The following is a 22663-nucleotide window of genomic DNA, read 5'->3' as shown; positions in this document are numbered from 1 at the left end:
TCAAATGCCACATATTTTACAGGACAACGTCAAATTCCAAAAGAAATAAGAGAAGTAACCCATGATAAAGATGGTGAGACAACTGACAAGTGAGATGAGAATGGCCAGGCATATAAATAAAATTATTCCTTAGCATTTGGATTGAGCACCAACAGACAAAAAAACAAAGAATAAAAATAAATGAATTAAAATAGTGAGATGGGTTGGAAACAAATACTATTTTGCCGCTAGAAGCATATGGATCGATTTTCCTATAAAAATTCTCCTTTTGAATGATGTTTTCGATAAAAAAATAATTAAGAGTGACTCATTATCTATTACATTTTTTACAGGAAACATATACTTTGGCAGGATCTAAAATAATTTCCCCAATTCTTAATAAAAAAGGATAAATTACCAATATGTCTTATTTTTTGAACTTATTACCCGTTCAGTCCTATTGATAAATTTATCAGTCTTTCTTGTTTTTATGAATAAATTTATAGTAATAAATTTATCAGTCAGGACCTGTATATAAATAAGTCTAATTAATGGAATTGATTGGTAAGTGCCCAAAAAAAATGCATTGAAAGAAAAAATCGCTTCATATGAAAATTTTCCCTACCAAACTTTCCAAGAACCCCCTCATTTGGGAGGGACACAACTTTTCTAATTTCAAGAACTCTCACTACATAATGCATGAGTGAAAGGCATTACCTCCGAATGTATTCAAAGCCTAAAATTCATCTAGTGCAAGTGTAATATCATGCCAATATAAGGGAGATTGGTTATGGTTCTTACTTTTTGAATGCTAGAAATCTTTTCCGAGCCATCCACTGCAGTTCTTCCAATAGGAGCACAATAATAGATTACATTTTTCCACTAATGTAAACAATTAAGGATGTATAATTGTCTTTGTGGTATGAACATGTTAAAAAAATTGTCTTTGTGGTATGAACATGTTAAAAAAATATGAAGCAACATAGCTCGTTGAAAGCTTTCCAATATATTACCTTATACCCATAGCAAAAAGCGGACAAGGGGGTATATTACCTTAGACCCAGCTCCAACCATTTCGGCAAATCAATATCAAATGAAGGGAGAGTTAAATTTTTCATCAAATCAAACGAGTTTCATCAAATTTTATATGTGGCTATTGAGCCGAACGTCTTCCTGGAAAACCGGGGTTTCTTTATATAAATGCCAATTTTCACTCATGGCCGAACGTCCTCTCGGACAATCGGGGCTTATAATAAGATTTGATGAAAATTTTAAATACACCATTGGATTGCATCATATTAGATCAAACTTTTCATCAAATTTTTACTCAAATTTGGTGAAGCATTGGAGATGCTCTAATATTGTCAAATTTGCAGGTCAATAGTTCTCTTATTTACATATAACACACTTGTGTAGACAAATCAATTTTAAAAAAATAATAGAGCAAATTACATTGGTATCCCTTGTGTCATTTTGGTCCTTACACTTTCAATTGACTCAATTTTAATCCTTAATTTTAGATTTTGTATCAATTTGGTCTAATTGATAATGTTTTAGTTAAGTAAGTTTAAAAGCCTTTAAAAATATCACAAATACCAATTATAAAAATGCTAAGAGTTGAATTAATTGAACTAAATTAAGACAAAGTTATAAATCCAAGGTTAAAATCGAGCCAATTGAAATTATAAAGACCAAAATGACATAATGACCAAAATACAGGGACTACCGTCATAATTAACCCAACATAATATCATAATTTAAATGGAAAAGAGAGAATATTTTTCTTGTAAAATTTCTCAGTGCTCTGAAAAAAGGAAAAAAAGAAAAGAAAACAACAAACTTTGAAACAGGAACCTGCAAGTACAGTAAATGACTAAGACAACATATTCTAATAGCAGACTAATATCAACAATGTTGGTGAATAATCTTAAACAAAATTTGTACAAAGAAGCAAAGAATTCTGTTATAAGAACTAGATGGTAGTACAACAAGCATATTCTAATCAATTTCACAAAAATATTTCTTTAGTTAATCGAACAAAATTAAGCTAATTGAATGTAAATCATATACATATTCAGATTGCTATTGTGCAGTCATAGAAATCTCTAAATCTCGAGTGAACTCTACTAGTCTGGATTGAAAAGTCCTTTCTAATAAATCTAGAAACCCATCTAACTGGATGGATGAAAATCAAAGGAGATCGAACAATCTCGAAAAAAAAAACACTTGTGGGAGATGGAGAGTTTGTGATAAATAAAAAAAATGAAAATAAAAACGATAACAATTACTAAGATTTTAATTAATTGACAAAATGAAGTATTGTAAAGGTGGAACGATGCCAGAGAAATGATATATGGTGGCGTTTAGATCAAAACGATGCCTATTTGCGACGTTTTCAAGCAAACGCCTTAATCTAACATTGTAAATTATAATAGATCATTTTTCTTGTAGTGAATTATCGGAGTATGCTATGTCTCATCACATCTGTAGTTGAAACTTCCTCTCCCTGACCAATGACCATCATGAATTTGGATCCTCTAGAGTGATTTTCTGTGAGGTGATCTTAAAGTGCGTTTTTTAAATGATTAAGATTTTAATTGTTCAAAAAGCAAAAGTATAATAGTACCAAAGTTGGGGTATAATTGATAATCACATTAAAAAAATCTCAACCATTCAAAAAAAGGTCATCACTATCTATGTGGATAGGGAAGATAAAAATAGTAGTTAATTAGTAATATTATTGAAGTAGTTAAACCCCCATTAGTACAATATTGTCCATTTTGAGCGTACCCATATAGCTTGAGTAATGTGGAATGGACACCTATTGAGCTCCTACATAGGTCCCAGTTGACTGGCTTCCTGATAAGGGAGTTCCCACAGACACTCATTAGGCTCCTACATAGGTCACTAGTTGACTGGCTTCTTGAAAAGGAAGTTCCCACAGACACCTATTGGGCTCTCACATAAGTCCCCAATTAACTGGCTTCTTGAGAAGAGAGTTCCCACAGACATCCATTGGGCTCCCACATAAGTCTCTAGTTGACTGGCTTCCTGATAAGGGAGTTCCCACAGACAACGCCAAATGAAGCAACCAACACCCTATTAGCACAATATTGTCCGCTTTGGGCGTAGCCTCACGACTTTGTGCTAATTAATTTGAACGAGTTAGTTAACTTATGTAGTGGAGTGTGGTTTTCTCACGAAACGATGTGGAATGGACACTCATTGGGCTTCCATAATTGTGTACATCGTTGTTAGAGGCAAGACACATCACTGTGTGGCTCTAGCAAATTAGGAAAGGGACTGGCTTTCCTCAAATCTCAAATCGGATTAAAAGGTACTGTTGAGCCTATGTGGCCCACCACGAGTCTCATTTTGATAATTCGAACCGTTCAATATATAGAACTCATCAAGTACTATATACTTATAAAAAATCACATTGATCGAATATCGATATCTATTTTATCGGATCAAATTTCTATCAACCGTTTATTTTTTCACTGTCTATTTTTTTTTTATACAAAACTGATTTGATCACGTAGCTATTGATATTCGATCAACGTGATTTTTTATAGGTATATAGTACTCGATGAATTTTACACATTGAACGGTTCAGATTATCGAAACGAGACCTGTGGTAAGCTCGGATTGGAGGGAAGCCAGACCCATGAGGAAAATGCAAATGTTGTATTGTGAGAAATAGAATTTTCTAACTGTTCCTTTTTTTGTTACTTTTTTTTTTTTGCCTTGCTCTTTTTTTTTCTCTTTTTTTTTTCTATTCCTAACTGTTGCTTATGTGCATGTGTGCGTGTGTGTGTGTATGTGTGTGTTAGGGGGGGTTGCTTGGTCAAAAATAAGAAAGAAAGATGGATCAAATTGTCTGATGTCCAGACTATAAAATTTCAAAGTTTTCAATTTTTTTGCTATTAAAAAAACAAACAAATGGCTATTTCATTAGTAGAAATATGATATGGCATAGCCCAATAAGAATCCAAGATAACGAACACAACCCATGGTGCAGAACAAACCAACCAATCCATAAGAAATTGCAGGGTGGAGGATTGAGGTTGAAACCTAACCCTAGCTTTAGGGTAGAGATAAAAACCAAATTTAATCAAAATTCTCTCATAATAAAATTTTAATACATTAAGGATAAGTACAAAAAAAATTTCATTGAAAAGTCCACCACATTCCACTATTACTAAAATATTAAATTTTAAAATAATATAACTTTTGATCAAGATGTCGATTTTTAACAAAATTAATATTTTTATAATCTTATCAAATAAGATCCATGTTGACTATGAAATTTTTAAAAAATATATATATTATTAATATGTTACTCTATTTGATATTAACATGTTACTCTGATAATATTGTCCAAGAAAAAAAAAAGATATTTTACTTTGTTCTTACTCAAATGTCCCTCCTCCATAAGGGGTTTACGAAGCAAAATAAACTGAGCTTTCGTTTTCACTAAACAATGGTCTAATGGAGGAGTTTGGCTAAATTTTCTAAGATAAAATCAACAACACTTGATGTTGGAACAATCTTCTGTGTAAATAAAATAAATTGAAATAATTCAAACAAAATAAAATAAAACTTATAGAATTTTTTTTGTTGAACCGTAACAATAATTAAAGACCAAGTCGAGTGTGTGACACTCTGTCCTTAAGACAGATTCGCCGCGCTACGGTGCTTACGGTTGTGTGGCGTCTATCTCCCAAGATACAATGATCTTCACAAATTGTAGTAGCACTCCAAACAATTTGTTCGGCGAACCAAACCTGTATTCTTATACTCTCTCTATTTTATTCTAAACTAGAATGAAGAATATAAAATGCAAAGAAGCAAAATGGATAGAAAAATTAAATTTTTCTGACTGTTTTTCAACCCTAAAGACTGCTGGAAAATGTATGGTAGATATAGGCAAATATCTCAGTCTGAACAGATAAGTTTCTGCCTGTACAGATATGAAACTGTTCTGTACAGATTCAAAATGGAAACTGGACAGATCTTGAATCTGTCCGAATTTTAACAGATTGAAACAAGTCTGGACAGAATTTACTTAATGTTTTTTCATCCACCCATCTGCAGAAAACCAGTCCTGAATATATATACCCGAACAGGTATAAAAAGAAATGAACAGATGCTATTTGAATTGAACAGATGTCATTCAAAATTCAAATAGATTTAGAACAAAAACTGTCCAGATTGTTAAGAAACTGTCCGGTTTAAAACAGTTTAGAAAAATTTGTTTGAAACTGAAAATCTGTTGTGGAATATTTAGACAGGAAAAATTTTGTTTGGACAAAAAATTTAAATTCAAATTTGAATTAAATTTTCGCAATAATTTTTGAAAAAATTCAAAAGAATTTTGTCCAAAAAATTAATACAAGAACTGACCCGAACCACAAACGCGCCGGCACGGACAGCGGCGGCAGCGCGCGCTCGTGCGTGGTGGTTTGGGCTAAGGTCCACTTTGTCCATAACTCCCCCATTCTACAAACTTGGGGTGCCCCTTGGGGCCCAACCCAAGTATTGTAGGCTAGAGCTTACAAACTCAACAAAACTCTCTTCAAGTTTCAATATGGGACAAGCCTCACAGGGAAACCCACATTCAAAGCTTAAATGTTCAATTCCACGAACCCGAAAATGACGTCATGTTCCCATTCACTTGTAAATGGTTTTGATGAACCGTATTTAACGTGTGACTTGCCATGCGGCAAGGAATACTTTATCTCTTCGGACCCGCCCCAAAAGACGTTCGGGGCCCACTCAATTTTGGGCTCAAAGTCGGCCCAAAATAAGCCTATATAAACCATTTTTCCAACAATCCCCCACATGAATAGAATTTGACGGAGAGAAGATGCAACAACATGATCTAAATACAGAGAGTACAGAAATTGAAAATATTCTGCAAAAGATAGGTAGCCTTTGGCTTTGAACCTTCCCTTGTGAGACACTATCGGATTTACTAGCTAACCAGTGAACATGATGTCTTGAACTGTTCAGCCGTTAGAACTCACACAGTATATTCCCAGACACAGTTTATTTCTCACAATTGTGTTCATTTTGGCCCTGAACAACCTGGTCTTTCATGAGTGCTCTAAAGACTTGTAGCCCTCTACAAATCTTATAGAACCGGCCCAGTTCACACTCACATAGGTGATTCTTATGAAAAGTATCCTGCCATACTCTACTAGGTTTACCTAGATATAAGAATCATTAAAATTTTACTTAACCTCAAACGCTACAGACATCACTATTTCATCAAAGAAATGGGTAGGAGTTAGACTCCCCAATGATCCTTCTGAGTCAATCACAACTCGGTTGTCCCTTTGAACCTAGATCTTGGGATCTCCAGTCAACTAGGTTGGGTTGCCGTTGTGGTAACTCTTATTTAATAGGCTTAAGTTCCATTCCCCTCGATGAATTCTCAACTAACTCTCTTGCTAACCCTTTGGTTAGTGGATCCGCTATGTTGTCTTTAGACTTAACATATTCTATGGACATAATTCCATTAGAGAGTAGTTGTCTTATGGTATTATGTCGACGACGAATGTGTCGAGACTTACCATTATACATATGACTCTGTGCTCTACCAATTGCTGATTGACTATCACAATGTATGCATATAGTAGGCACCGATTTTGACCATATTGGAATATCTCCAAGAAAGTGGCGAAGCCATTCTGCCTCTTCCCCTGCTTTGTTTAAAGCTATGAATTCTGATTCCATAGTAGACCTAGCAATACAAGTCTGTTTGGAAGATTTCCAAGATACAGCCGCCCCACCAAGAATAAAGACATACCCACTGGTGGACTTCGAGTCTCTAGTATCCGATATCCAATTTGCATCACAGTATCCTTCAAGTACTGCTTGATATCTAGTATAATTAAGCCCAAGGTTACAAGTAAATCGGAGATATCTAAGAACCCTTATAATTACTTTCCAGTGTTCTACTCCCGGATTACTCGTATTTCTACTTAATTTACTTACTGCATAAGCTATATCTGGGCGAGTGCAGTTCATCAAGTACATTAAGCTTCCAATAATTTAGGCATACTCTAATTGAGAAATACTTTCCCGTACATTTTTAGAAAGATACAAATTAACATCTACAGGTGTTCTAGCAAGATGATCATCATCTTTGCTAAATTTGTCAAGTATTTTCTCAATGTAATGAGATTGTGACAAAGCATATCCTTCTGATGTTTTGGTAATTTTCATACCAAGAATTACATCAGTAATGCCCATGTCCTTCATGTCAAAATGTTTATTCAACATTTTCTTAGTAGTTTTAATCATATCATTATTACTACCTATGATGAGCATATCATCTACATAAAGACATACAATGACATAACCTTTGTCTGTGTTTTTAATATAAACACATTTGTCACACTCATTAATTGTAAATCCATTTGACATCATTGCCTTGTCAAATTTCGCATGCCACTGCTTTGGCGCTTGTTTTAAACCATATAATGATTTAACCAATTTACATACTTTCTTTTCTTTCCCTGGAACAAAAAACCCTTCTGGTTGTTCCATATAAATTTCTTCCTCTAACTCACCATTTAAGAAAGCGGTTTTAACATCAATTTGATGAATTTCTAGATTGTATAGAGATGCAATGGCAATTAGCATTCTAATAGATGTTATTCTAGTAACCGGTGAGTATGTGTCAAAGTAATCAAGACCTTCTTTTTGTCTAAAACCTTTGACCACAAGTCTTGCCTTGTATTTGTCAATTGATCCATCCGCTTTCAATTTTCTTTTGAAAATCGACTTGTACCCAAGAGGTTTACAACATGGTGGCAAGTCCACTAATTCCCAAGTGTGATTTTGCAAGATGGATTCAACTTCACTGTTGACAGCTTCTTTCCATAAAGGAGCTTCAGGACTGGACATAGCCTCTTTAAAAGTTAAAGGCTCATTTTCTAACAAATATGTTAGAAAATCTGGACCAAACGATTTTGAGGTTCTAGCACGTTTACTACGACTAGGTTCCTCTTCCTCATTTTGATCTAACTCTTGTTCTTGATCACGTTCTTGATCATTACTAGTAATAGCATCAAAAGATCTTTTCTTATTATTAGTCTCTTGTCCAGTCTTATTTGGAAATACATGTTCAAAGAAAGATGCATTCCGAGATTCAATAATAGTATTTACATGCATTTCGGAATGTTCTGATTTATGAATCAAAAACCGATATGCACTACTATTCTTGGCATAACCAATGAAAAATGCAATCAATGGTCTTAGGACCTGTCTTAGTCTTTTTAGGATTAGGAATAGCCACTTTAGCCAAACACCCCCACACTTTTAAGTATTTGTAGGATTGTACTCTTCCATGCCACAATTCATAAGGTGTTTGATTTACTTTCTTTCGGGGTACTTTATTAAGTATATAATTAGCAGAAAGTATTGCTTCCCCCCACAAGTTCTGAGGTAATCCAGAACTGATTAACATGGCATTCATCATTTCTTTTAAAGTCCTATTTTTCCTTTCAGCAATTCCATTTTGCTGAGGTGAGTAAGGAGCGGTGGTTTGATGAATTATTTCATGTTCTTTACAAAATTCACCAAAAGGTGATTCATATTCACCACCTTTATCACGTCTAAGTTTCTTGATTTTCTTACCAAGTTGATTTTCAACTTCATTCTTATATTGAATGAAAGTTTCCAAAGCTTCATCCTTGGTTCGAATTAAATAAACATAACTATATCTAGTGTAGTCATCTATAAAAGTGATAAAATACTTTTTCCCGCCTCTAGTTTGAATTGATTTAAAATCACAAATGTCACTATGAATTAATTCAAGTGGTTCCATACTTCTTTCAATTGAATGAAAAGGAGTTTTAGATAATTTTACCTCAACACAAATTTCACATTTATGATTTGAATCAATGTCAAATTTAGGTAAACATTCCATATTAATTAATCTACGTAAAGATCCATAATTAACATGTCCTAGTCTACCATGCCATAAATTTGAAGACTCAAGCAAGTAAGAAGAATATGTATTATTATTAATAACTGAGGGTACAACAGTCATTACATTCATTTTGAAAAGGCCATCAGACATGTAACCTTTTTTCTACATACACCCCGTTTTTGGTAAGTACAAACTTGTCACTTTCAAAAACTAGCCTGAACCCATTCTTACTCAACAAAGATCCGGAAACAAGATTCTTGCGAATGTCTGGTACATGCAGCACATTATTGAGAGTGAGTTTCTTTCCAGATGTCATCTTGAGTACAATCTTTCTTTGTCCTTTAATTTTGGAAGTTGAGGAGTTGCCCATAAAAAGTTGTTCACCATTATCCACTGTAGAATAAGATGTGAACATCATTTTGTCGGCATAGATATGGCGAGTAGCACCAGTGTCCACTCACCATTCTTTAGGATTTTCGACAAGATTTTCCTCGGAAACAACTGCAGAAAGATTTATGGCATCTACACCATTGGAAATTTTATCCATTTCGGTCATTTTGGCTTTAACAACCTTCTTACTTGATCTTCCTTTGCCTTTGCAAAAACCAGTTCTTAAGAACTTCTCTGGCTGTTTACCATGATTCACTGGCACAGTCCCAACATAAGGAGAGGTTGGCGTAATGGCAATCATCATACCAGTATTGGTCTGAACATTAGTTTGACCAGTTTTAGTAGCCAAAAATTATAAATTATAAAATAAAATTATAATTAGAATTTTATACTACACAAAAAATTTAAAACAAAAAACACAGAATTTTAAATTCTGTAAAAATAAAAGAAATAAGAATTGTAACTTTTATTTCCAATTAATTTGAAAACAAATTAAACCACAACTACAGAAATAAATTCTGTTAAAATAAAAGAAACAAAACAAAATGTAACTTTTATTTTCAATTAACTTGGAAATAAAATAAAATAAAATTTTATTTAACCAAATTAATTCCATACAGAAAACTAAACCAAATTCACAGAATTAAATTCTGTAAAAATAAAAGAAACAAGAATGTAACTTTTATTTCCAATTAATTTGGAAATAAAATAAAATTCAATTTAACCAAATTAATTTCACACAAGAAATTAAATTCTGTAAAATAAAAGAAATAAGAATATAACTTTTATTTCTCAATTAATTTGGAAAAAAATAAAATTTTATTCAACCAAATTAATTCCACACAAGAAATTAAATTCTGTAGCACTTCAATAATTAAAACACTAAAATAGAATTTTAAGTAATGAAAACTTAGAAAATAATTTCTAAAACCCAAAATTAATTTCTGAAAAAATTTCACAAAAATATATTCTGAATTGTTAATGACACCAATATCATACTACTAGTTGTTGTCAAAGAAAAGAGACAGTATATTACTAGCATCTGTCAAATAGCATATAATCACTATTTGTTTTTCCAACCAGAATATTATTTTGTAAATCCACAGAAAATAATTTTCTTCCAAAATTATTTACAAAGAATGAAAAAGGGAAACAAATGAAAAATTCTGTAAACAGAATAATTCGAGTCTGTCTTAAGATTGTTGGAACAATCTTTAGTGTAAATAAAATAAATTGAAATAATTCAAACAAAATAAAATAAAACTTACAAAAATTATTTTGTTGAACCGTAACAATAATTAAAGACCAAGTCGAGTGTATGACACTCTATCCTTAAGACAGATTCGCCCCGCTACGGTGCTTACGGTTGTGTGGCGTCTATCTCCCAAGATACAATGATCTTCACAAATTATAGTAGCACTCCAAACAATTTGTTCGGCGAACCAAACCTGTGTTCTTATACTCTCTCTATTTTATTCTAAACTAGAATGAAGAATATAAAATGCAAAGAAGCAAAATGGATAGAAAAATTAAATTTTTCTGACTGTTTTTCAACCCTAAAGACTGCTGGAAAATGTATGGTAAATATAGGCAAATATCTCAGTCCGAACAAATAAGTTTCTGCCTGTACAGATATGAAACTGTTCTGTACAGATTCAAAATGGAAACTGGACAAATCTTGAATCTGTCCGAATTTTAACAAATTGAAACAAGTCTGGATAGAATTTACTTGATGTTTTTCCATCCACCCATCTGCAGAAAACCAGTCCTGAATATATACGCCCGAATAGGTATAAAAAGAAGTGAACAGATGCTATTTGAATTGGACAGATGTCATTCAAAATTCAAATAGATTTGGAACAAAATCTGTCCAGACTGTTAAGAAACTGTCCGGTTTAAAACAGTTTAGAAAAATCTGTTTGAAATTGAAAATCTATTGTGGAATATTTAGACAGGAAAAAGTTTGTTTGGACAAAAAATTTAAATTCAAATTTGTATTAAATTTCTGCAATAATGTTTGAAAAAATTCAAAAGAATTTTGTCCAAAAAATTAATACAAGAACCGACCCGACCCACAACCGCGCCTAGCACAGACGGCGGCAGCGCGCGCGTAGTGGTTTGGGCTAAGGTTCACTTTGTCCATAACTCCCCCTTCTACAAACTTGGGGTGCCCCTTGGGGCCCAACCCAAGCATTGTAGGCTAGAACTTATAAACTCAACAAAACTCTCTTTAAGTTTCAATGTGGGACAAGCCTCACAAGGAAATACACATTCAAAACTTAAATGTTCAATTCCACGAATCCAAAAACGACATCATGTTCCCATTCACTCATAAATGGTTTTGACGAACCGTCTTCAACGTGTGACTTGCCACGCGGCAAGGAATACTTTACCTCTTCGGACCTGCCCCAAAAGACGTTCGGGGCCCACTCAATTTTGGGTTCAAAGTCGGCCCAAAATAATCCTATATAAACCATTTTTTTCAACACTTGATACATAAAAGGAAAAGACTATGCTCCGCATCCCTCAAAGGATGTGTACCATATGCACTTCATAACTAAAGAGGAAAATGACAAAAATTCATATTTTTGAGTTATAACTATAAAAAATAAAAAAAATCATAACCAAACACCATTATGAGGTATAACTAAGATCTCATGAGTTATAACTAAAATAATATTATAACTAAACAAGAAAATTGGTCATAACTAAAAAAGAAAATAACACAATTAAGGATGCATATAATACAGTTCTTTCAAAGGGTGTGTGCAAGGGGTGTGCACAGTAGAATTTCTCTACATAACACTTAAAAATAATAATAATAAATAAATAAATAAAAAATAAAAGAGAAAGATATACAGATTCACTTTTTAAACTCAATGATGTGCAAATAATATGATTGATTAATTATTAGAAAAGATATAAGAGAATATTACCTTTAATATTCTAATTATTATTAAACTTAAAAAATAAATTTAATTTTTAATCTTAAATAGCAATGTTCTTCGTAGTGTTACTCATCAATCCTCTATTCCACCCATCTAAAAATAAAATTAAAAATTAAAAAATGGCAAATTTCACTTTATCTTCCTTATTTTGGGTTATGTACCATTTACCGCTTAATGTTTGGAATGACCATAAAACCCCTTGTGTTTTGTGAACTGAAATGTTCTGTTAGGTCCGTTAACAATTTAATAAAAAAGATTGAAATACTCTTATATTTTTGTCATTTGTTTAGAAGGTAAAGTATACTTTAACCCCATATGATTTATTCTATGTGTGATTTACCCATTTAAAATTTAAAAATAAACATATAACCTCCTTAATCTGTCATATATTTCACAATTATTATTAAATTAAATAAAATATTTGATAATATATTTCAGTTCACAAACTATATAAAAATTATGTCATCATTTTAAAATATTAAGATTAATTGCACATGGCCAATTTACGAACGGTGAGGTGAAATTTGTCACGATAAATAAATAATATAAAATAAAAAAGTCCTCTATTCCATTTCTTATGCTTGTGCACACGAAAATCAAGGCTATAATCAAGCGAAGACTAATGAAGTTTACAAAAACGATAACATCCTTGGACTGTTCTCAAAAATAAATAAATAATAATAAAATTCCTTGGACCACAACAAACCCGAAAATCAATTGTAAAAGCGGATATCTTTTGACCAAAAAAATTAATTTTAGAGTTTTACTTTTATAATAAAATAAGTTTTAAATTATTAAAATTTAAATCGTAGTTTTTAAATTTATTTTTAATTTAAATTATTTATCTATTTTTCTAAGTAAAACTAATAAAAAAAATAATATTTTAATTACTAAACGCAATGAAAAAATATATCTGAGATATTTTATGTATAAATTGAGTTTGATGATTTTTTTTTTGGGTTTTTTTTTTAAGGTCCCTGGTATTATGATTTTATAGCATAAAGGACATCAAATATTTTTATAATGTCTAAGGTCCCTCAACAATATTTTCATAATGTCTAAGGTCCCTCAACCTTGATCCAGAGAAATTTCAGTCCAGAGAAAATTGGTCCAGAGAAATTTCAGTGCAGAGAAAATTGGTCAGAGAAATTCTGGCCCAGAGAAATTTCTCTGGACCAAATTTCTCTGGATGAGTTTCTCTACTTTTCTTCTCATTCACATCCAAATCATTGTGATTCATTAGGTAAGCAACATTGTTCAACTGAATTCAACTGGAAAAATTCCACATTGTAATATGTAAGCAACATTAGAATGGGATAACAATGGCAACTTACCAGAACCAGAGAAATTCTGGAAAAATCTGGATTTGATCCTCCACCATTGTTGCTACTATTGTTACCATCTCCACTGCCACTCGACTCCGGAGACCCAAATGCCCCAACTGTAGCACAAGTCTTTAAGTAGGAATGCTTCCCTATATTAAAACTATGAAGCTTTTTATCAAATTCCAAATCAAATTTCCAGAGAAAATTCTATCCATAAAATTTCTCTGGACATCACAGAGAAAATTTCAAATTTCTCTGAACAAATCACATAAAAAATTTCAAAACTCTATCCACTATAGAACCAATCGATTTTGCGGTGACTTGGATACATATTCACAGAGAAAATCCCATCACCAGAGAATTTCTCTGGATTTAAAACCAGAGAAATTTTCTGCATCACCAAAAAAAAAAAAAAAAAAAAAAAACAACAACAACAACAACAACCCAGAGAAATTCTGTTTTTGGTCTTTGAAATTTCTCTGGACACTTCAACCCAGAGAAATTCAATTGGGTTGATCCAGAGAAATTATCTGGTTTGTCTTGATAATTTCTTATTCTTATTTGCTAGTGTCCTAATTTTTGCAAAGATAGTCAAGGAAATACTAAAAGAACGCCAATCAAACTTGAAAAAGAATGCAATCATTTTCATTATCATCAAACAATTTTCAGTAACATACACTGCAAATAACTGAAACAGCAAGTAGTAGACATTCGAAAGCAAAAGAATATGTTTAACTGGGGAGACATTAACAATTGATTCTACAAAATACACAAAATTATGAAGAAATCTACTCACTTCAGCATGGGAGATAAAAGAAAAATATCTTTAGGAATTTCTCTGGATCACTTTAAGCCAGAGAAAATCTCTCAAAATCAATGAAATTCCTAAAGAAACATTTCCAGAGAAATTCTCTTTAACCCAGAGAAAATTCAGTTCAAATAAAAAAAAAATTCAGTCCAAACAAAAAAAAAAACAGAGAAAGAGGCGGATCTGCACTTATCCCTTTAGCTTCAATCCATCTCTTTCTCTCTCTCTCTCTCTCTCTCTCTCTCTATATATATATATATATATTTATAAATTAAAACAAACAAATACACAAATAAGCAATATATAAAACAAAACAATAATAGGTGGGTTTCTTTACTTGGTTTGTCCAAGTTCAGGTGAGGAAATAGTTCTCCAAATATTGATCTTTGTTGGTGTTGTAGTGATACTCAAATTATATACAATAAATTCATTTGTTCTATACATTTTATAGCATAAATGATGTTTATTTTATTCGATCCCATAAATGATATTTACCTTCTGAAAAATATGTTTGAATAATGAAAGTTAAATACACAAAGAAGTGGGTTTAATTGAGAGAGAAGTTAGAAAGAGAAAATGAAATATTCTATTGGAATTTGCTGGTGGTGGCTAGAATTGAAAAGCAGTATTGCTTGTATGGATTCAAGATGATTAATTTGAATACTTTTTCTCTAATAGCAAAACTGGGTGTGGTTTCTTTAAGATCTAGAAGAAGAAAAAGAGTGAAAGAAAAGAAAGGAGGAAAGGGGTGGTGCTACTGAAACAGGGTCACCATAGGGGGAGCAAAACGGCTATAGCTTCTGGTTCATCTCCACGGACTCTACTTTCACAGGCTCAACAGCTGGAGCTTCCGGTTCAACGGTGGCTGGAGCTTCTGGTTCGCACCTCCTTCGACTCCATCTTCGTCGGTTTGAGCCCTGGTCCATTTATAGATAGTGCATCCTGGACAGATTATCTTTTCTCGAAGCTCTAATTGTGGAAGACTTCTCACCATGCTGCGATTCATCAAGATTCGCAACTTCTTGTATTCACGGCGACGGCGTATGGTTTCAGAAGAGAAAGGAGTGTTGTTTCGATCATCTTCATTTTCTCTCTCTAGAAAGCTCTGGGTTTCTCTGGTTGTGGGTAAGAATGGCGGTGGGTTTAACTGAAATTTGTCTGATATATGTTTAGGACCTTAGACATCAAAAAATAATTTTGTGGACCTCTTCCATTACGAAAAGTGGGAGAGGGACCCTAGACCGATTTTCCCTTTTTTTTTTCTTTCCGTTGGGTAGATGTAATGTTTTAAAAATCCGATCGGTGAACGAATCGGAAAAGGGATCGGGTGGACTGGTGGACGGTTCAACCGTCGGGTTGAACCGGAGTTGAACTGTGACGCAATAAATATATTAAAATTATATTTAAATAAAAATATAAGTAATAAAATTATAAATTAAAAATATTAAATTATCTTAAATATTTGTCCTAATATTTTTTCTTACTAAAAAATATAATAATATATTTTAAAATATTATTAATTTCAATTTTGGATGATGAAATCAAATATTTAATAGTCATTTCATATGATTTTAATTCAAATAATTTGATTGAAAGGAGAACAAAAATTTTGAAGGGATATCAAAATTTCAATATTCTCTCCAATACATTTGATTGAATCCCACATGAATTTCTTGAGTCTTTTTTAAAGAACTTTTTTCTTATAAATAGGTGAAAACTTTCACCATAATTTCATCAAGCTCTTAGCCTCCGTTTGGGAAGTGGGTTGGCTTTTTGTCTTTTTTGGCTATTTTAGCCTGGGGCTAAAAAGCTTAGTTTGAGAAGGGTTTTTTGACTTTTTGGTGAGGTGTCATCCTGTTAAATTACCAAATTGCCCTTTTTGTCTTTTTTTTTTATTTTTTAATTTGGGTTTGGATTTGGTATATTTTCCTTTTTTTTTTTTTACAATTTTGGCTTTTTGCTTAAATTTTTTTTTTGTTTTTTTTTTGTTTGGATTTTGCATATTTTGGTTATTTTTTTATTTTAATTTTTTTAAGTTAGGTTTCGATTTGGCATATTTTGCTCTTTTTTTTTTTTTTTTGGTTTGGATTTGGCATTTTTTGCTTTTTTTTTTTTGTATATTGGGTTTCGATCTGCCGAATTTTGCTTAATTTTTTTATTTTTTATTTTTTTTATTTTGAGTTTGGATTTGTCATATTTTGGTTATTCTTTTTTATTTTTATTTTTTTATGTTGGGTTTCGATTGGGTGTTTTTTGCTAAATTTTTTTTTTTTTTTTTGGGGTTTGGATTTGGCATTTTTTGCTTAATTTTTTTTTTCGACAATTTTTGTATGTTGGGTTTCGATCTGCCGAATTTTGCAAATCCAATTTTTTATTTTTGAGTTTGGATTTGGCGGATTTTGCGTTAATTTTTTTTTTGCGCTTGGATATTTCGTATTTTGCTTAATTTTTTTCTTGTTACTTTTTTTATTTATTTTTGGTTTGGATTTGGCATATTGTGCTTAAATTTTTTGATTTTTTTTTTGGGAATTTATGTTTTTGTCTTTTTATTGTTTTTTTTTTTTTTTACATTAATTAGTTCTTGTTCTTCATTTTTATTGGTATACAATAACTTTTTTTAATATATTTATGTGTTTCATTTATTTATAAATTATGTCGCGAATCGTAATTTATGTTTTCATGTTTTTGTTCTAAAATATTTATTGAATGTGGCGTAATTTTGTCGTTATTTTTTCAAAATTTACGATTTTGTCATTGTCTTATTCACTCACATTAATTTGTTTTTATATTTACAAAATGGATTTTCTCTCGTTTTATTTATTTGTAAACAACGTGGCAAATGGTAATTTCGGTTTTTTTTTTTTCCTTTTTTTTATGAGGCCTATGTTTGTCCTTCTTCTTTTTTTAATTTATGTTGCCGTAATTTTATTTAATTTGTATACAGTACTTTGTTATTATATTTGACAAATCAGTTTTCGTCATGCTTATTTTATCTGTAAATTATGTGGCAAATGCTAATTTCGGTTGTTTTTTTGTTTGGAAAAATGTTTTTTTATGTCATTTATTCAAAATACAGTGGAAAATCATATATTGCCGTGGCACATGTCAAAAAATCTACAGTCTGTTTTGGTTTTCTTGTTGTTTTGAACCTCTGTTTTTATGTTTTTAATTGACGTCGCACATGACAATTTGTGTATTAGTTTTCTTTTTCATTTGTTTTTATTTGTTTCACCTTTTTTTTGTTTTTCGAAAAGCTAAATTGGTATGGATTGTTGTTTTCCAAAGTTAGGCACGTCACCAACTGGAAGGGGTTATATTCTCGTGGAAACTCATACATATTGTACATAATAATATATTTGAATACAGTCTGTTCCACGTGTGTCATTATGTGACAACCATACGAAAATTATTTCGACTATTATATATTTCCTAACATTTCGTTATTACGCATGTAACATAATTTATCGCGTATGTGAAGGCGGACCAATGCCATATAGGGGTCCTCATCTCCAACCATTAAACCATCCTCGTTATGTTCAACTTCTGGTATGGCATTTACTATTGTCATAGCCTCTTCCTCGTCACAGATTGGCTGAACAGTTGTTGGGTTACCTATGTTTCGCCGTATATAATTATGTAATGCCATTGACGCACCTACTAACTGAACTTGCACATTTGTAAAGTCATACCGAGGCATGTCTCGAATAAACCCCCATCGATTTTTCCAGGCACCGAAAGTGCGTTCCATCACACTGCGTAAGGACGAGTGCACTTTGTTAAATAATTCCCTTGGCGTGTTTGCCGTCGTGTTCTGTGCAATACGTCGGAATTCTTGTTGGTGGTAACGGTGGCCTTTGAATGGTGCTAAGTAACTAATCTGGTTTAGATAGCTAGAATCGACAAGATAATATTTGCCTGCAGACATGACAACAATGTATGACACCAAAACCGCACATTCTGCGTCATTTTCAAGTAACGCTGTTTCAGGAAAAATTTGTAGCCCCTTACATCTAATAACAGGACGATGTGTTACCTTCGTCAGGATGTGGGAAGGGGACATTGTCATTTGTTAGTATTTTGTTGAATACGCGACTATCATGCATACTTCCTTTCCATCTGCAGGAAATGAATATGAAACACATGTCAAAATCGACAGCGGCCATGATATTTTGCGTGTGACAGTATTTCCTACCGAAATATGTTGCCGCATCTGGCCCCGTAACCCATGCACTGACATGTGTTCCGTCTATTGCGCCAATGCAATCCTGCAAACAACCCAATTGTTTTGTTGCGTAAATGGGTAACAAGTGTTTGGTTTTTTCCAGGCGTCACGTGCAGTTAATAACAAAAACAAAATATAATTAATTGTCTTGATTTATATGTCAATAATGTTTTTCAGAAGTACCTTGAACGGTAGGTATTTCTGTCTAGACCGCACGTATAGATGTATACGATGCTGACTGTATGTGGACCGGCAATGAACAACAGTGAACTCTTTCATGGAAGTTAATACGTTATGCACGTGCCTCGACACAGTCTCCCCGGAATGTTGGAACTGTTCTTGGATTTCCCGATTTTGCTTCCCTTTCAACACATGGATAAACATTGCAACGCTTTCTTCAACAGCTAAGCCATGTGGACGTTGAAGAACTTGTAACCCAAAATCATTTACTAATGTCTCACACAATGCGGCAAAAACTTCCTTCGGCATGCAAACATTTTCCTCAAATCGACCCATATGGCCCGCATATAGTTCGCATATCCATGTATTCCCGGTTAGTATAGAAGTGCGACACGGCGTTTTATTCATGTGTTTTTCGTACCATTATGTCGCATACTGGCATGCTTGTAGAAATGTGCAGTTCTGTTCTTGTTGCACCTGGACCGCCATTTGATTAAGCATTTCCGTTATTTCATCATGGTTGGTTCCATCCTAGGGATTCATCGCGTCTTCGTTGATGCGAAACCTACAAGAGTGGCAGTCTTTCAATCAGTTGGCACGTGATTCATTTACTGAAATTATATTGAAGTTTGCAATTAAAAAATGCCGACATTGTTTTTAATCAAAGTAATGTCGTCACCAATGTCATTTGGAACGCATAATCATATGAATTGCACAAAAAAAAAGAAGCTGTTCAACTTATGCTTTACAGGGGGGCCATGGTGGTAACAACCAAAAAACTAGCCAGCTAAACTAACAATTTAACTTGCGACATATAGGCATTCAAAAGCGTGCAAGGAAAACGTAATTCCCTGTCTTAAAAATAGCCACACAAAATATTAAAACATAAACATCCCATTCATTTCCCAAAAACGAAGCAGAACCATGCTTCCGTTCCATCAACCCATGCAGTTAACTAAAACTTTTGCTGACCATAGCTAGGAAGAAAAAAACAAAAACGACAGAAAAAAACATGCACACACCACCATCCTGTTTTAGTACAGTGCCAACAATACCATAAGTCAAAGTTTTAAAAAGGAAGACAAGGACATGCATCTTCAACACTCGTAACACCGCTATATCACATCCGGCGACCCCCAAACAGGTTTACAAAAGGCGCCGACGCAGTACACTGGAGCTGCTTCTGTGTAAGCCATCCAATGATGTGGTCGTCATCAGGCTGGCACATTATCACCTCCCGATAATCGGCATTATCCATAAGTGTGGAGGCGAAGTGGAATAACGGCGTACCAATCAGGGATGGAATACTGCTCAGTTTATGCATGCACTCCGAAATAGTGTACAACGATTCGTTGCCTATGAGGTGCCTCACCGTAACCTGCTGATTCTTCGTACGCACCACATCTGTCAGATTGTTCATGCTTTCTGCAATAACTGACGCACCACTTGTTGCCTTCTTCGACTTTGAAACACTTGTTGATGGCGTCTTTCTCCTTTTCCCCTTTTCAATCGGAACATGCTCCAGTGAAGAATCTGAATCCACGTCCTCTACTCCAGTGTTTGGTATCGGATCAGCAAATGGCAGGGGTCCCAAACTATGCACTAAATCAGATGAGTCATCAGCAGATTCAGGGAGTTTCTCGCCCGGGGTCCAGTGGTGTTTCCCAGTAGCTGATGCCCCCATGAAGACCGTCTCCATCAACTCATGGTGTTCCAATGTTTTTTTCCTGAACTTGCCACACACCTTGTTGATCTGCAGAAATAGAGATATATGAAAGAGGAAGACGTTACATTTCATATAATTAATTAAAAGGTAACTGAACAAGTAAAAAATGTACTGGTAAATGACAAATATAAAACTTGTTTGTACATGTACTTACTGATTCCATCTTGTCCCACCACTCCTCAGGTGCCTGAAACATACCGGTGTCACAGTCAAAGCCTATCTCGGACACTCCTTTGCTTGAGTCCATCAACTTTGTCCACGCTTGCCACTCTTTTTTCAAGCTCATGTACTTGTTCTTGAACTGTTTAAGTCCATGTTATCTTCCTTTTTTTTTTTCTGAAATTTCCTTGCCAACGACTTGTACCTTGCTTGGTTGAGGACTAGGAATGGACGATTTCCTTTAGTAATCTCATTTGCAATCAACTCCAGGAAAACTCGGATTGAGTTACTGTCCCATGCCGCCTTGTGGCTTAACTGATTATGTGTCTCTTCAGGACTGCTTGACTTGTCAGTGACAACGCCTTTGCTTTTCGATTGGTTACGCGGAGAAGTACGTGTGGAAGCCATTACTAATGTACGGTTACAAGAGATTACCATCACAAATTCGGTTGTTATATACACACGCATACGCCATGACACATTAATGACAACAGACAGAGATGTAGGATGCTAAAGTTAAATTTGCATATAACCATTGCACATTCATAACGTACGTACACAGATTCCATAGAAGTTAGTAGTGGACAAAAATATGATAGTTAGTAATACGGCTCCCATATGCCACAACATACTAGCAACATACTACGAACATACTAAGTACATACTAACAACATACTGACAACATGGTAACGGTGCTTACATACGGCACAACAAAATGACAACGACAATGCAAAGCACATACACAATGGTCTTAAGGACACGTAAATTTTGTTGAATGTCTATGACATCAGCCCGCAATTGCATGGCAATTTCATCTCCGGGTGACGCATAGTCTTGGTTCTCTCGCCTTCGTTCTTCACACCAACCAATCCAACTGACACAGGGCTGATGAGTGCAAATTATGGAACTATTAGTTTCATGGGTTGTTAATTTTCATACCAATATGATTGGTAAAGAATGGGTCACTCACCACAGGGCGGGGACAGACAAAGTAGGGACGCCCTGGATTTTTGGTGGACCTGGAAATCTTAACAATACAAGGGCCATGTCCACAGGCACACATTCGTCGTGGCCATGTATTGGAAGTCGCAGTAGAGGTGAACGACGCCCTGCTACGCTTTAAATTTTAATTAAATTACATGAATAAACGTGAACACATAGAAAGACTAACGCAATTTTATATTTGATTCCATGAATGCACTAGATTGTTTGTAACAGTCTTGTGCATGTTGAATTTAGGTATATTGGTAATATATGTTGGAATATATTTTTTAATATATTTGTGCATATATTGTTAATATATTTTGTAATAATTTATTTTTTTAATATATGTTTAATAAAAATTTTATGGACATATAATTTGTTAAATGTAAATTTTGAATATACATTTTAATATATTTTTAACATCTTTTTAATATATTTTTTAATAAACCCAATTTGTCGTTATTTTTAATAACTTTTTAATATATCTACCTTCCTTCCCAAATTTAGTTTGTAATATATTTTTAAGTGAAATATGTTATTCACAAATGAGAATTGAGCATTGAGTATTGAGTACAAAATATATTAAAATTAATAAATATATTTTGTAATATATTTGGAATATATTTTTTACTCGAAAAAGTGTTTGAAAACTAAATTTTTGTTATATTTTTTAAAATATTTTTGAGGAAATTTTCTTTAAGATAATTTTAAAATATTTTTTAATATCTTTTTAATATATTTTGTATTAATTAAATTTTGTCATATAGGTTTAACAAAATTTTTACACTCCTTACTTTTTAAATCAAAATTTGTAATATATATTTTAATTCCATTTTTAATATCTTCGTAATATATTTTTAAAATATTTGTTAATAAACCATATTTTCTAATATATTTGTAATATAATTTTTATATATTTTTGAAATTTTTTTTTGTTAATATATATAGATAATATATTTACCTTCCTTCCCAAATTAATAGTTTGCAATATATAGATA

The 22663-nt window shown here is 33.0% G+C and overlaps 1 protein-coding gene across 1 annotated transcript; it reads right to left on the bottom strand.

Annotated features, from left to right (window-relative positions):
- Positions 1-19916: 19916 nt before the first annotated feature.
- LOC114256569 (L10-interacting MYB domain-containing protein-like) lies at positions 19917-20808 on the bottom strand. The gene is made up of 2 exons (XM_082913388.1): positions 20677-20808; positions 19917-20549 (listed from the first exon to the last, which is right to left on the bottom strand). Exons 1-2 carry the CDS (start codon positions 20806-20808, stop codon positions 19917-19919), a joined length of 765 nt encoding a protein of 254 aa, XP_082769514.1.
- Between the last annotated feature and the right edge of the window lie 1855 nt (positions 20809-22663).

This window comes from Camellia sinensis, chromosome 2 (genome assembly GCF_055761805.1).
Source record: "Camellia sinensis isolate YWXY chromosome 2, ASM5576180v1, whole genome shotgun sequence".
In the NCBI taxonomy this organism is placed as follows: Eukaryota; Viridiplantae; Streptophyta; class Magnoliopsida; order Ericales; family Theaceae; genus Camellia; species Camellia sinensis.
This window is presented reverse-complemented; position numbering and strand designations above follow the sequence as displayed.

Excerpts from the sequence above, each read along its gene's own strand:
- LOC114256569 (XM_082913388.1), bottom strand. The coding sequence starts at position 20,808 with ATGAGCTTGAAAAAAGAGTGGCAAGCGTGGACAAAGTTGATGGACTCA. Across the intron at positions 20,550-20,676 it reads GGTGGGACAAGATGGAATCA|ATCAACAAGGTGTGTGGCAA; the intron begins GTAAGTACATGT and ends CTATTTCTGCAG.